Here is a 15,612-nt window from a genome sequence, read left to right on the forward strand (position 1 = left end):
ACCCCGGCACCAGGGAAGCAACATACCATCCGAGACTCCCGATCTTCCGCACAAAATCTCCTATCCGCCCCCCTGACTATAGAATCCCCTATCAATACCGCTCTCTTCTCTTCCCTCCTCCCCTTCCTAGTCAAGGGTCCAACCTCAGTGCCAAAGACAGGATCACTGCAGCTTGTTCCTGGTAGGTCATCCCCACCAACAGTATCCAAAATGGTATACTTATTTTTGATGGGAACGGCCACAGGGGTGCTCTTCTCTCTCTGTCTGTTCCCCCACCTCTCCTGACTGTCACCCATTTGCCTACCTCCTGTCTTTTCAGTGTGACTGCGTCCCGATAACTCTTATCTATCTCTGCCTCTGCCTCCCGAATGATCCGTAGTTCATCCAGCTCCTGCTCCAATTCCCTAACTCGGTCTGATAGGAGCTGCAGCTGGATGCACCTATTGCAGGAGTGGTCATCAGGAACAACTGTGTTGACCCTGACCTCCCACATACTGCATTTCTGAGACACCGCTCCCTAAAGATGTCCTGGGTACTTTATAGGCTAGTACCCAAGGTGGAGCTGACTAGATTTACAACCTCTCTCTTCATTCCTCAAAAGTGACCTAGCTTATTGTAAAGTTTTATGCAGAACACTTAATATATTTAAGGCACTGTATAAATTCACATTAACTCAACTGTTTCTATGTCCTTTTGAATGTGTGGAATGTGTATTGGAGTTCTGGGATCTTTTTTATTTTTAAACCTTTATGTTCAGCCCTAAAATGTGACAGAACAAACCCATAGAGAAATGGATTGAAGCCACAAAGAATGTTTTTCTGCATGGATAAAATGGAACCGGGCATAGGGCCAGAGGGAAAAAAAGGGGGAAATTTGCCATATTTCTCTTCGCAATACATCGAGAAGTAAAGAGGCTTGAGCTTTTTTTCTTGGCAGGGATGGGGTGGTTTAGGAAATAAAGTGATAGCTTTACTAGGCAAAGATTACAATGCAGATTGCATCAAATAAAATTAGTTTGAAGGACACCAGGTCGTTTATTCCCACTCATTGTTACTTATGTCACGCAAACTAAAGAATGCAATTGGAAGTTTTAATGCTGCTTAACGTGTGTACTTTGTGCTTAAAATAGTGCATCGACACAGCTTTTAGTTGTGAGTTCTTGTGTTAAATAGAAAGTGAATAATTTATGAGGTACTGAACAGATGTCTGGATAATAAGTAATTGAGATAGTTGCATTGTTAGACAAGAGTGCATATTGCTTAAATAACATTTTAATTGTAGTTGCAGGCTTCATAAACAGAGTGACAAGAGGTGCCCTTGTTGGGGCAGCTTTGGTGTGGTAACCACAAAGCCTCCCTTCAAGTTAAACCGATTTAAACTGATGATTTACACACAGTGGCCACTTTATTATGTACCTCTTGTACCGAATAAAGTGGCCACTGAATGTATGCTTGTGGTCTTCTGCTGCTCTAGCCCATTCACTTCAAGGTTTGATGTGTTATGTGTTCAAAGCTGCCCCTTCATTCAATATGATTGTGCCAAATATATATATTGGTTTCAGCTCTCTGCTGCACCATTCCCCATTGCCTTCAATTCCCCAATCTTTCAAAAAAACTGTCTACCTCCACCTTAAATACGATCCTGGATGGTGGAGACTTCCAGAGGTTCATTACTCATGTTGAACAGAAATTTCCACACAACTTAAATGACTTCTGTACCTAATAAACTGGCCACTGAGTGTATATTCATGGTCTTTTCCTGTGATCACCCATCCACTTCAATGTTTGATATATTGTGCATACAGAGATGCTCTTCTGCACACCACTGTTGAGAAATTTTGTTATTTGAGTTACTGCCACCTTCCTGTCAGCTTGAACCAGTCTGGCCACTCTTCTCTGACCTTTCTTATTAATAAGGCATTTTTGCCTAAACACCAAATGTTGATTTTGCACCATTCTGTGTAAACACTAGACTAGAGGCCGTTGTACATGAAAATCCCAGGAGATCAGCAGTTTCTGAGATATTCAAACCTGGCACCAACAGTCGTTCCACGGTCAAAGTCACCTGGATCACATTTCTTCCCCGTTCTGATGTTTTGGTCTGAACAACCCCTAAACCTGTTGACCATGTCTGCATATTTTTATGCATTGATTTGCTGCCACTTGATTGGTTGAATAGGTATTTGCATTACTGAGCAGATGTGCTGGTATACCTAATAAAGCAGCTGCTGAGGGTATGCTTTCAACAATTGAATGAGCTTAAATAGAACGTAAGATGTAGGAGCAGAATTAGGCCATCTGGCCCATTGAGTCTGCTCCACCATTCAATCGTGGCCAATCCTTTTTTTCTCATCCTCACCCCAGTTCCTGGCCTTCTCCCCATAACCTTTGATGTCATGTCTAATCAAGAACCTGTCAATCTCTGCCTTAAATACACCCAATGATCTGGCCTCCACAGCTGCATGTAGCAACAAATTCACCACCTTTTGGCTAAGGAAATTGCTCTGCATCTCTGTTTTGAAAGAACACCCCTCTATCCTGAGGCTGTGCCCTCTTGTCCTAGACTCTTCCACTATAGGAAACATCCTTCCCACATCTACTGTGTTGAGGCCTTTCGACATTCAACAGAATACTGTTCCCGCAGCATTTTGTTTAGTGTCAAGCCTAAACTTTGTGAGCTCTATTTCCATTTCCCCCCCAAAAGCATTATTTTGAAATGTTTAAAATCAGACATTCTTTGCAATATCTACATTTAAGTATGGCTTTGATTAGAAGACACTCCCAAGACTTCTCAATTACTTTAACAACTGTGCATTCACGATTCTGTTAGAAGCAATTCCCTTGTTTCACTATTGTTTTGGGGTGGAGGGTGGTGCTGAATGCAAAACAAAATCGTAAAAAGCACGTAACCTGTCTAGTATCCCATCCACAGATATGTGACAGGTCATCACTTGACTGATGGGAATGAGAGGCTGGAGAAATGGTTTAGTGTTGGGTGTGTCTAGTGATGGGATGAAAGAGCTTTTATACTTAAAATCTCCACAAGAAACTGCTTTGGAATTTCTCTGTAGTTTTCCCAGGTGGTTTAGTAGGGATCTTTTTATTGCTGCTGCAGGTAGGTTACTTATTGCAGCACCGCCCATTGGGAATAATTAAATTATTCTTAGGCAGGCAATGTCACAAGGAACTGGAACCTTGATGGAATAGCCAACCTAGCATTCTGTTACATTGTTCTACCTAGCCATGTGTTAATTGTTGCACTGTAGCTCAGTTAGCTAATAGGCTATTGCATAATCTTACCTGCTCCTACACCTCCTCTCTCACCAGGACCCCAAAAGGTCCTTCCAGGTGAGGTGACACTTCACTTGTGAGTCTGTTAGTCATTTACTGTACTTGATGCTCCCAGTGAGGTGTCCTGTGTATTGGTGAGATCTGATGCAAATTAGGAGACTGCTTCGCCAAGCACCTATGCTTTGTCCACCAGAAAAATGGGATCTCCTAGAAGCTACCTATTTCAATTCCACTTGCATTCCTGTTCTGATGTGTCAGTCCATTGTCTCCTCTACTGCTACAATGAGGCTACACTCAGGTCAGATGCGCAACACCTTGTATTCCGTCTAGGTAGCCTGCAACCTGATGGCATGAACATTGATTTCTCGAACTTCTGGTAATTGCCCTCCCCTTCACCATCCCCATTCTCATTTCCCTCTCACCTTATCTCCTTACCTGCCTGTCACCTCCCTCTGGTCCTCCTCCCCCTTCCCTTTCTTCCATGGCTTTCTGTCCTTTGCTATCACATTCCTTCTGCAGCCCTTTTATCTTTTTCACCAATCAACTTCCCAGCTCTTTACTTCAACCCTCCCCCCTCCCAGTTTCACCTATCACCTTAGACATCTTCGGCCCCTCCCCACACTCGGACTTCTCATCTCATTTTCCAGTCCTGATGAAGGTTTTCGCCCCGGAACATCAACTGTGTATTCTTTTCCATGGTTGCTGCTTGGCCTACTGAGTTCCTCCAGCATTTTGTGTGTATTACTTCCCTATCACAAAACCTGTTTATCATTTTTGTTTTACAGATGCACCCAGTAACAACCTTGGATGTTGTGGATGGATCTTGGTTATAATTTCTTACTTCTTCATGCTCATCACTTTCCCCTTTTCCATCTGGTTATGCATTAAGGTAAGACAATAAAGGAACCAACCTGGTTTCTAAAATCATTGCACTGGTGTACTTATGGCAGGTGCATGTGACACGCCATAAGTGATTCTTGTTAAACTAAATGGAATCATAGAATTGTTCCAGCATTAGAAGCTCTTTAATCCTTCCCAGTTCCAAGTTGAGCAATGACATTTTTTTCATCCCTCATCCCTGCAAATTGTACTCTATTGTGTCTATATTCAGTTCACTTTTGAAAGCTTTGATTTTTTTCCAGCATATTTCCAGACAGTACTCTGTGTTTTTTAAGCATAATTTTCTCTCTCATCTGTGTTTGTTAACTCCATACCTAGGCTTTGAACTGGTTTTAACTCCATGTAAACCTGATGTTATCTTGGACTTCTTTACTCTGAGAAGAACAGCCCCAGCTTCTCCAGTCTGAGCTTAGACAATAATCTTAAACTTGGGCTAACCCTACAGTTTACAATCACTCATTCAGAATCCATTTTTATACAAGTTTGATAGTTTTTGAAGGGGGAAATTAAACTTTTTTTAATATTAAACACATTAAATAAACATTACTGAAAGGCCCACTTTATATTCACATCTACTTTTGCGGGGGAGTCTGTTCCTAGACATTCCCACTTTACATATAGTGGGGGAAGTCTAGGAACAGAGGGCACAGTCTCAGAATAGAAGGGTGGCTCTTTAAAACAGAGATGAGGAAGAATTTCTTTAGCTAGAGGGTGGTGAATCTGAGGAAATTATTGCCCTAGATGGCTGTGGAGGCTAAGTTGCTAGGCATATTTAAAGCAGAGGTTAATCGGGTCTTGTCTAGCAAGGACGTCAAAGTTTATGGGGAGAAGGCAGGAGAATGCATTGAGAGGAGTACTAAATCAGCCATGATGCAATGGCAGAGCACACTTGGCCAAATGACCTAATTCTGCTCCTGTGTCTTTTGGTCTTCTGTTTAACCATTCTTATCTCTTGTTTACTGTTTATTGACCACATGGGTTCTGTAAAAGGAACTTTTGTAATAAAAAGAAAGTAGGGTCTTTATGTGTTTGACTTTCACCCCAATACTTGGGGCTCCGAGATGAATAAGTCCCTGTCATGGAAAATTTAATGCTTGTGTTGGTTTTGTTTTGGTGTCAAAAGAGCCTTTGCAAAATGTGAATCTTGCTGTGCTATGACCCGAACACCTTCCTTTCAGACCTAAACAAAGAGATGTAGTCTGTCCTTCACTTAGGGGTGCTAGTCTTCCTTTCTTCTCTGAAGTTTGTTTTGTGTGGGATGGGCCCTTAGAAAGATGGGAGCTATAGGTACTGGTGGGAAGTGTAGAAATGCTTTCTTAAAGTATGTACTGTACATTTGCAGTTGAGTATCAACAGACCATGGCATCACGTACAACAGCATCGTTGCTGGCAATAGTGTTGATGTTGTTAATGGGCACTCTCTATAAAATGAGGATAAGGTCACTATAGAAAGAGGACTGACCGATTGTTCAGTGTTTAAAACAGGTTGCACATTCTGTCTCACAGTTGCAAAATCAGACATGCACTTCTAAAAGATAATGAGATCTTTCACTGCTGATTGAATTAACCTTGTGGGGAATCGAGGCTTTTGATACTCACTCACTTCCAGCATTTGATACAGCGTGGCCATGTGTAGAGCTTTCTCTGCTATGTTCCGGTGGTTACTTAACCCCAAACCCCTAAAGTAGCACCAAAATGTGAATTTGCCAGATGTGAGCTGCTGAGATTCTTAGAGAAGTAGGTTAGCGACTCATTGTTTCTCTGCAAAATGAGATTGAGGACAAACAAATCTGCATAGCGATTTCAACCAAGAAATTACCAATGAAAACTACTGACAGCTGCACCAGTCAGTCCAAAGCAGTGGCAAAAATTGCAAATTATTTTAATTTGTCACTTTTTTTGGTTCATTACTTGTTGTTAATTTACATTTATTACTGTTCCCAAGTATCATAATCATCATGCCATGTTGTATAAAGTGGGCGATCATGGTCTAAGACCATGATTGTTCTTGGCAAATTCTATAGGAGTGGTTTGCCATTGCTGCCTTCTGGGCAGTGTTTTTACAAGCCATTATCATTTCTCTCCAGATGCTGTCTCCTGGTGTCAGTAATCCCGTAACCAGGACTTGTGATATGTGCTGGCTGCTTATACAACCATCCATCTTCTGGTCCCATGACTTCATGGGACCCTGATCTGGTGGGGGTGGGGGGGTTGTGGCTAAGCAGGTGCTACACCTTGCCAAGGGTGACCTGCGGGTTAGTGGAGGGTAGGAGCACTTCACACTGTTGGTAGGGACACATCTCCACCCTCACCATCTCGTTCCTGAGTATAGGTATATTAAACAGAAACAAAATAGGATGTATAGATATTTGTGTTTTTTTTCTCTCATCACAGATTGTCAAGGAATATGAACGAGCTATAATATTCAGGCTTGGCCGTATTCTAGCAGGAGGAGCCAAAGGGCCAGGCAAGTACAAGAATCATCTGTTATGTTTAAATCCAAAAATTGTATATCAGAACATAAATTACTCTTTAAAAGCTAGGATTTTGCATAATTCTTTTGAATGTGTTTACTTCCTGGTGTTGCCTTGAATGTTAGTTAGACATTTGGTGTCAGCATTTAACTTCCTGGCACAGAAACACATTTGGGAGCCACTGACATTCAGCCATTGATGCTGATGTACATCTCAAATATCTCAAACATGGCACTGCTGTCCAGGGTTTACTGAAGGTTGGGAGGGTGAAGTTCTGCTTGCCTGATGCTTCATGGGAGGTCTCAAGTCTTGCTGGGCTGTCTCAGCATTTTGCCTTTTATTCCTGTGCCACTGTGGAGGACTGAAGATTCATTGATTTCAATAGGGATTCCAGGTCTGTGAATTGGGAGACAAAGTGGAAGGTGAGTTGCTTGTTGATTCTACTTCAGTCTTAATGCTTTCAAAGAAGTCTATTAATTAAGGGTAAGTTTTTAACTTGAGATTTATTAAATTTTAAATGTCTCTGAATGTCAGAGATATTAAACTTCTAACTCCATTGACATAAGGTAAAGCCTCACCTGTGCTTACTACTGTCAGAGATGTTCCAAGGTCAAATCCTCTGCACCATCTATCCCAAGTCAGGTGTGGAAAACCAGTGAGGTGAATCCAGCCCAGGTGACTGTAAGAGCCATGGGCACAAGTTCTCTGCAGTGGGCCCACTCGGCAGCTCCTGGCCCATTCTAATAACATTTGCCAATAAGCTAATAATGGCAAATGCTACCAGAGTGCATTACAATGAGGCTAATTCATGAAATCTCCTCATTCTCCAATTGCTTCTTTAAAAACTTCTTTTGTTCCTAATGACTCATAGTTTTCAGTAAGGTGGGTGTAGTTAATGTACATAAGCCTTATCTGTAAAACACACCAGTATTTTAAAATTGTGCTCTTTTAAGGACATGCATAGGCATTCCTATGCCATGCATGTTTCTTTTGTAGGGGCTGAGCTCTTTAGATGGTCTGGCTGGACTTATTTAAGTTGCATGATTGCTAAATATAAACAAAACAAAATTGCACGCTTTGTCAAACTACTCTCTGCAAAAATAATAAATTATTATTTTTCAACAATTTGATTTTAAAGTTACAGCATTATGATTATGAAATAAATGTAATGCTGCTTTTTAAAAATGTTCTCCTCTCCTCTCAAGGCACTGACTCGCGGTGGGGTTTGGTTCCACGTGCGCTGTCAGCCCTCAGGTACCTCGCCCAAGTGGCCATTCTTAAATTCCTAACTCTGTTATTTTTCTGTGCTGTTCTGATGCAGCAGTCTTTCCTGTCTTGTAGTGGTGTGCAGAAGTATTGCAACCAATTGTTAATTACTCATACTTTCCAAATTTTAACTCCGATCTCCGTTGACCCTTTGCAAAACTAAATACTTGTATCTCATTGCACGGTCACACAGTCCATGCAAAAAAGCCACACTTTTTTTTAGATTCCACATCATGCATCTTGCACTGCAGAAGATAACTCCTCCAGTATATTCTTTCCAGAGCTGACTGGGAGGGAATGACCTTATACCACCCGTCCCCAAGAAAGGCCCTTTAACTGAAAATGTGTTAAGAGAGGAAGAATTGTTTCAGTTTTATCTTTGAATTAACTCTTATGAAGAGAGCTGGTACAAACCTCAACCAGCATCACAAACCTCACTGTCAAATGTCCTATATGTTAGGTCTTTGCCTGCTTCAGTGTGTCTAGAGTGAGGCAAATTGGTGATGCCCTGGGAGAACATTTGCTCTATGAGGTATTATACATTATTTCACAAAACCAATACAGAATGTTTTGCAGTGATACTACATACCCTTCATCCATTTCTAGTACATTGTACTATTGTATTTAATTCCAAAACTTCATCACAGATTCTTTTGTGTATTGGAGGTCAGCTGTGGGAGGCTTTGTATAATAGCCTTCCTCCAAATTTTTTTTACAAAAATAATTTATTCCACTGTGATTCTGTAGAAAATTATTATTATAACATTGTTCAAGCAAACACAGGCAGTATTTTACTTAAGGGTAATAAATTCATAGATGGTGGTGAACAGCCTTATTTCCATTATGAAAACTATTAATGAGACCTGCCTGTTCAGATGTAAAGGTGTTCATGGTGGCATTACATAGCAGCCCACTTGAAAGCTTCCTGCCTTGCACCGTGATAGTCATCAAAGCTTAGTCACAGTTGGCTCCTTTGACCAGCAGCTTTCAAAAAGCTCAGCAATCAAGCTGGATTCAGATTCAGATTTATTTATTGCATGTACATTGAGGCATACAGTGACATTTTGTGTTAACATCCAATACATCCAAGGATGTGCTGAGGACAACAATGTTACTCAACGCAGGCAACAACACAAAACAACGCAGGCAACAACAACAGAACACAGAACGACACAAGCAACAACAACAGAACAAAGCAAGCCAACAACAGCAAATCAAATCCCTTTTCCACCCTCCCACCCCCAGTATACACAGCCTCCAAGCCTCCAGTCCTTAGCCCTGGACTCTCAAACTTGCAGATAGTGACAGGTGACGTCCTACTAATTTCTAGCCAATTCCCCCTCATATTCCCCACCTGTAGGTTTAGGAAGAGAATTGCTATTTTCCCTAATTCTATTAAATCGAAATTGGACACAAGATATTTCATGTCAATACCTCAATATTTTATCTGACAGTTTTGGTGGAATAATGGCTGTGCTCAATGTGAATACAATGACAACCTGTATATTGACTGTACAGTTTTGAATCTTTATTCCCTATTTGTCACCTTCCTGAAACAATGCCACCCGTCTCATTGTAACTGATGCCAGCACTGCTTTCTTTTTGCTGGCTGCAGTGCCAGTCTTTTTTCTCATTTACCAGCCCCCAATACTACTGCTCAAACATGGAGGTTTAGTATCAGAATTCAGTTTATCACTGATGTATGTAGTGAAATTTGTTGTTTTTCAGCAGCAGTACAGAGCAATAAACTAAAAAATTACTTTGTTACAATAAGAAATATAAATAATAAGTAGTGCAAATAGTGAGCAGAGTACTGAGGTAGGTTCATGGACTGCTCAGAAATCTGATGATAGCGGGGAAGAAGCTGTTCCTAAGACATTGTGTGTGTGTGTGTGTCTTCAGGCTTTGGTACCTCATCCTTGACGGCAGTAATGAGAGGAGAGCATATCCTGGATGGTGAGGCTCAGCATCCAGGATATTCCCCTTCCTGACACATCACTTTTTGAATAAGTCATCTCCGGTGAGGAGGCTAACACCCATGATGGAGATGGCCGAGTTTATAACTTCTGCAGTTTTTCGTGATCCTGTGCATTAGCACCTTCTTACCAGACAGTAGTGTAGCTGGCTTAAAGGAGGTAGGCTTGGGATTTGAAATGTAGGAGAGGGAGGCATAATGTTTAACATACCTCCCTACTTTCCCTCAAAAGTGGTCTGCTACTCCATGTTGCTTCTATTTAGTTTTATTTTGTACATCTCTCACCTGCCCGTCCTGCGAATTCTAGCGTTGGAACTGAGGTGTGGGAAGTGAGGTGGGGAGAGAAGGAAAGCACAGGATATCTAGATTGAAAAGTGAAACTTTCAGTAAAAGGTACTCAGTGGTGATAGATAATTTCAGCCATGTGGTGAGTGGGCTGTGATTATCTTGGCAACTGTTCATTCACATTCTTTCAAGACTCACACCATGCATTGAGAAGTCTGCTTGTAACAGTTGAGTTTCATTTGGGGATTTAGTACTTTCTGTCCTCATAGTTTGATATTTTGAATGCCTGTTAGTGGAAAGGGTTGTGTGACTTAACTGAATAACACTACTAAGGTGGTGACTCTGCTGCGTTATTGGGCGTAATCCAAAAACAACAAAGCACATTTCATGAGTGAATTTGGGGAACAATGAGAGAGAAGTTTGGACTCTCCTTTATTGAAATCATGGTAGCTCCAAAAAGTTCAGAGTTAAATTTATTATCAGAATACATACATGACACCACATACAACTCTGAGATTCTTTTTCTTCAGGCATACTTAGCAAATCTATAGTACGGTAACTATAAACATTAGGAACTGTAAACAAATTGCAAATGCAGATATAAATAAATAGCAATAAATAACAAGCATGAACTAACATATAGCAGAGTCCTTAAATGAGTGTAGCTATCCCCTTTTTTTCGAGAGCCTGATGGTTGAGTGGTAGTAACTGTTCTTGAACCTGCTGGTGTGAGTCCTGAGGCACCTGTACCACCTTCCTGTCGGCAGCAGTGAGAAAAGAGCATGGCCTGGGTGTTGAGGCCCAGGTATTTGAGTTTACTGTTTAGAGGGGATGATGGTGTAAAATGGTGAGCTGTAATTGATGAAGAGCATCCTGATGTATGCATCTTCGCTGTCCAGATGTTCCAGGTTTGTGTGAAGAGCCAATGTAGTCAAACTGGAGCAGATCCAAGTTACCATTCAGACAGGAGCTGATATGTTTTAACACCAGCCTCTCAAAACACTTCATCACTGTGGATGCCAGTGCCACTGGGCGATAAGTCATTTAGACAGGTTACCATGCTCTTTTTGGGCAACAGTACAATTGAGACCTGCTTGAAGCAGGTAGGTACCACACACTGCCGGAGCGAGAGGTTGAAGATATTCACAAATACGCTAGCCAGTTGGTCGGCACAGGTCTTCAGTACTAAGCCAGTACTCTGTCTGGACCGAATACTTTCCTTGGATTCACTCTGTTGAAGATAGCCCACATGTCAACTTCAGACACTGAGACCAAAGAATCATCGACAGGCAGATTCAATGGTTGACAGGCTGATTCAGGCTCAGTGGTTCCTCCCTGTTCTGGTTTTCAAAGTGAGCATAGAAGGCATTGAGCTCATCTTGAAGCGAAGCTCTCCTGTCCCCTATGTCACAAGATTTAACTTTGTAGGAAGTTATGGCATTCAAACCTTGCCACTGCTGTTGAGTATCCCTTATTGATTCTGGTCTAATCTGGAGTCTCCACTTCACCTGAGAGATGGCTTTGGGGAGATCATACCTACACCACTTGTAGCATTCTTAATCTCCGGACTGGAATGCCTCTGATCTGGCTTCCAGCAGGTTCCAGATTTCATTATTCATCAGGGCTTCTGATTGGAGAAAGATCTGAATGATTTAGTGGGGACACACACACACCCACAGCTGTTTTTGTATTCACTCTGGTGTAGTCATTCAGGTCCCCAAATGAGTTTTTGAACACAGACCTGTCCACTGACTCAAGGCAATCCTGTAACTGTTCCTCAGCCTCCTGCGACCAATTCCTGATTGGCTTGATCTCTGGAGCCTTGCTCTTCAGGCTCAGTCTGTATGTAGGTAACAGGAGTACATCCAAATGTTTTGATTTGCCAAAATGAAGCCTCAGGAAGGAACATTAGGCATTCCATTTCATAGTGTAGCAGTGGTCTGGTGTGTTGGGACCTCTGGTGCAACAGGTTACATGCTGGTGATAATTGAGCTGGGTTTTCTTCAACAGCCCTGGTTAAAGTCACTGACTATAATGTTAATTGTGTTGGGATGGGTCGTTTCTTGTGCAGTTTGGCAAGTGCTTGCTTATGAATGGCCACTGGTAGAATGTAAACTGCAGTCAGGGTTACAGGTGAGAACTGGTGAGGCAAATAGAATGGTCTACATTTAATCATTAGTTGCTCTAAGTCAGAGGAACAAGAAGTCGACAAACTCAATGTCTGTGCACCAACAAGAATTGACTAAAAAACATACACTGCCACCTCTTTCCTCACTAGAATTTGAGGTTTGATCCATTCTGAAAATCGTAAAACCTTCTTGTTGGATAGCTGCGTCCAGTGTGTTCGCTGTTAACCAACTCTCAATGCAACGAACAATTGCGATCTGCCTCTGAAATAGCAGTCTTGCCCTGAGGTCATCAATCTTACTTTCAAGTGACTGTACATGCTCTAACAAGACGGTAGGCAGAGAAGGCCTCATCCCTCTGCATTTCAGCCTGGTTTGAATCCTGCCTCTCCTGCCACATTTTCAGTCTTGGCCTTCGTGTTGACCTTTAAAGGCGCTGTGTCTTAAGGATAGGCATATAACCGTTGAACGTGAGGTCTGAAGATCATTTCATAGTCTGTTGTTGAGAGGAAATTAAATGCTGCAGATTGCAGCAAAAGTAGCTCAAAAGGAGTATATTTAAGAGGAAAACTGGTACAAATTCCTGCAGCCTGCAGAGAGCTGCCAATGTACATTGGTCCTATCTTCATTTCTGCTGTCTCTGAAAATGAAGTAACTGGATCCAGAACACACACATTCTTACAATTCAAACCCACTTTATTTTACTCGTGCATAAGCAGAGCAGCATGGCCCATGCCAAGATGGGAAATAATAGCACCAATTGTCACCCTCAAAAACTTTCTCCAAGCTGAGGTGCATCCCTGTTGTCGCCGATTAACTGGACTCTGAGAACTTGCACTCATTTCTCAAGCGTAATTTGTTTTACTTGTGCACAAGGAAAACAGCCCTTGTCACTACTCTGTTCTGAAGTCTGAACAGAGAAATGCCATTTTTATACAGAATTCACCAGCAGTTACAGATGTTGACCATTTGGTGAATTCCTTACTTGCAAGATCAATCTCCTTTGATACATACAGGTGTAGAAGTCAATAGCAAGTACAAGCTGGCAACTCATAATATTTCAAAGTTAGTAAAGCAATTAGCCCTTGGTGAGTGTGCTTTGGATCACTCATCTTGTCCACAGATCCCTTGTGTGCAAAGGGAAGCTGTGCTCTTTAAAGACCTTTCTTGTCTGGGCTGCTTGTACTCTATTTGCAATATATTCTTGCCTAGACACATAACTCTCACCTTACTGCAACTTCCATATGGCTTTCTTTTATATATTTTTTTATATTAAATACTTTATGTCACAGAAAATATATAGTGTAATTGCATACAGGTAATATTAAGTTTCATTTCATACTGGCAATATTAACAGTAAAAGGAATTGATGCCAAGGCTGCTTACTTTCACAGTATATTGTAAATAATGTGGATAAAGTCACCATTGGTATGGTTTCTAAATTTCTTGTTGAGGCCAAGAAAAGTAAGCTATAGAAGAGGCTACAACGAATATAGGTGAGTTAAGAGGCAACAATCTAGGAAATGGAACATGACTTTGAGGCATGTGAACTTACCCATTGTGGCAGGAGAAAAAGACTTGGCAGACTCAACATGCATGGATATTCAGCACTTCAATTTAATTCGGGTCACTTACCCTGCAGTAACATACCCATTAAGCTAGGGGATCTAAATGAAAGATTGTTTTCAATTAGTATAATGACTGGTGCATTTTGCTTCTGGCTGCTAATTTAGGATGGGTGACTTACTTGAGTATCAGCTTACTGATTTATGGCAGACCAGAGTGAGTACCGTACAGAGTTCTCTCTGGTCTGCCAGAGCTCTTACTTTATCATTGGAAATCTAAATGTAGAATGGCCCAGTCGTACCTGAAAAAGAAAAGCTACAATCCCCTCTTTCCCTGCTGCACAAATCTCTTGCTTTGAAATGAAGAAAGTAATTTCTGATCACTGCTGCAGTAATAAACTGAGGTGTGAGCTCACTTCCCACCCTTTCTCCTCCCACATTCTTTCCCTTCCTATCTTCCCTGTTGTGTTGCACCCCACTCCATTATTGAGAGCCAGTTTAGTGTATATAGGTTATCTGTCTTCCAGCCTCAAACTAAGTGATGGATTGAGTAATAATTAGTAGTCCTCAACTACAACCATTTGCACTTATTCAGAACCTTTAACAAAAAGCTGAAGAGTCATAAATAAGACCACATGACCTTCTCTCTTTTCTAAATGTTCGTCCCTCTTTTCTGAGACTACCCTCTGGTTCTAGACTCCCCCACTGTAGGAAACATCCAAATAAACAATTTTATATCAGGTCAAATAAAGAGATACAAGGAAGGTAACCAAAGGCTTGATTAAAGAAGTAATTTTAAAGTTGGTTGAAGAGATAGGTTTATGTGGTAATTCCAAAGTTGAGGACCTTGGCAACATTTAGTGAAGCAATTTAAATGCAGGATTGAGCAAGTGGCCAGAACTGAGGAAGTACAGATAACTCTGAGTTGTAGGGTTGGAACAAATTAGACTGCTGTGGGATACTGTAAGGGGTGAGAATTTTAAACTAGACACCTCTTACTGGGCATTGTCCATTTATACATTGTTGAATGTTGTGAGAGATTATGTCTGTCTTCTGTGCTCAGCCAGCCTGAGGGAGAATAGTACAGGGGCAGGATGTGGTATTTGTCTCAGTTGAAACTGTGACTTTATATTTCCATCCACTATCTGACCATGAAATACCTGTCTTACGTGTGAAACCTGATTAATAAATATGAAAATTCATCCAATTTTCTAAACCAGATAAACATCTTTGCACAGATTAACAAAATATCTTTATTTTACAGTTGGATCTTTTGTTTCCTGTCTCTAGATGGGTACAGCTGCAATTATGAGCAGTTAGTCCGAGATTTTTCAACTTAAAATTGGTGCCTTTCCTGTGGATGGAATTAAGTGTTGTTTATTATTAACTGCACAATCAGTCTTGCATCAGGGTGAGATTAAGAGCAATGTGTTTGTGCACTGTGAATGGAATCTTCCCAATTTCTTTGACATAGGCAGACCTTTCCAGTTAAGGGTATATAAATTTTGAGCTGAATATGAGAAGTCCCATTATGCAGAATCTGAAGCAGGGGTTCCCAACTTTCTCTTATGCCATGGACCCCTACCATTATCCTAGGGGTCCATGGGCCCTTGCTCTGAAGAGTAATTGATGTTTGAGCACAGCAATGTATCTTCTAGTTTAGCAGTTTAAGGTGTTAAGAATTATGCAATTTACAGTATTAATGTTTGAACTTTGTGCTACATGTTGAAA

The 15,612-nt window shown here is 41.2% G+C and overlaps 1 protein-coding gene across 1 annotated transcript in view; it reads left to right on the plus strand.

Annotated features, from left to right (window-relative positions):
* Nucleotides 1–15,612, plus strand: part of stom (stomatin) — a 64,458-nt gene that overhangs the window by 13,097 nt on the left and 35,749 nt on the right. Inside the window, exons 2-3 of the mRNA XM_059993805.1 lie at nt 4,076–4,179; nt 6,585–6,657. Of these exons, the coding sequence (XP_059849788.1) occupies nt 4,076–4,179; nt 6,585–6,657 (177 nt within the window). The remainder of the gene's footprint in view (nt 1–4,075; nt 4,180–6,584; nt 6,658–15,612) is intronic.

The sequence above is a fragment of the Hypanus sabinus genome, chromosome 18 (genome assembly GCF_030144855.1).
Source record: "Hypanus sabinus isolate sHypSab1 chromosome 18, sHypSab1.hap1, whole genome shotgun sequence".
Lineage (NCBI taxonomy): Eukaryota > Metazoa > Chordata > Chondrichthyes > Myliobatiformes > Dasyatidae > Hypanus > Hypanus sabinus.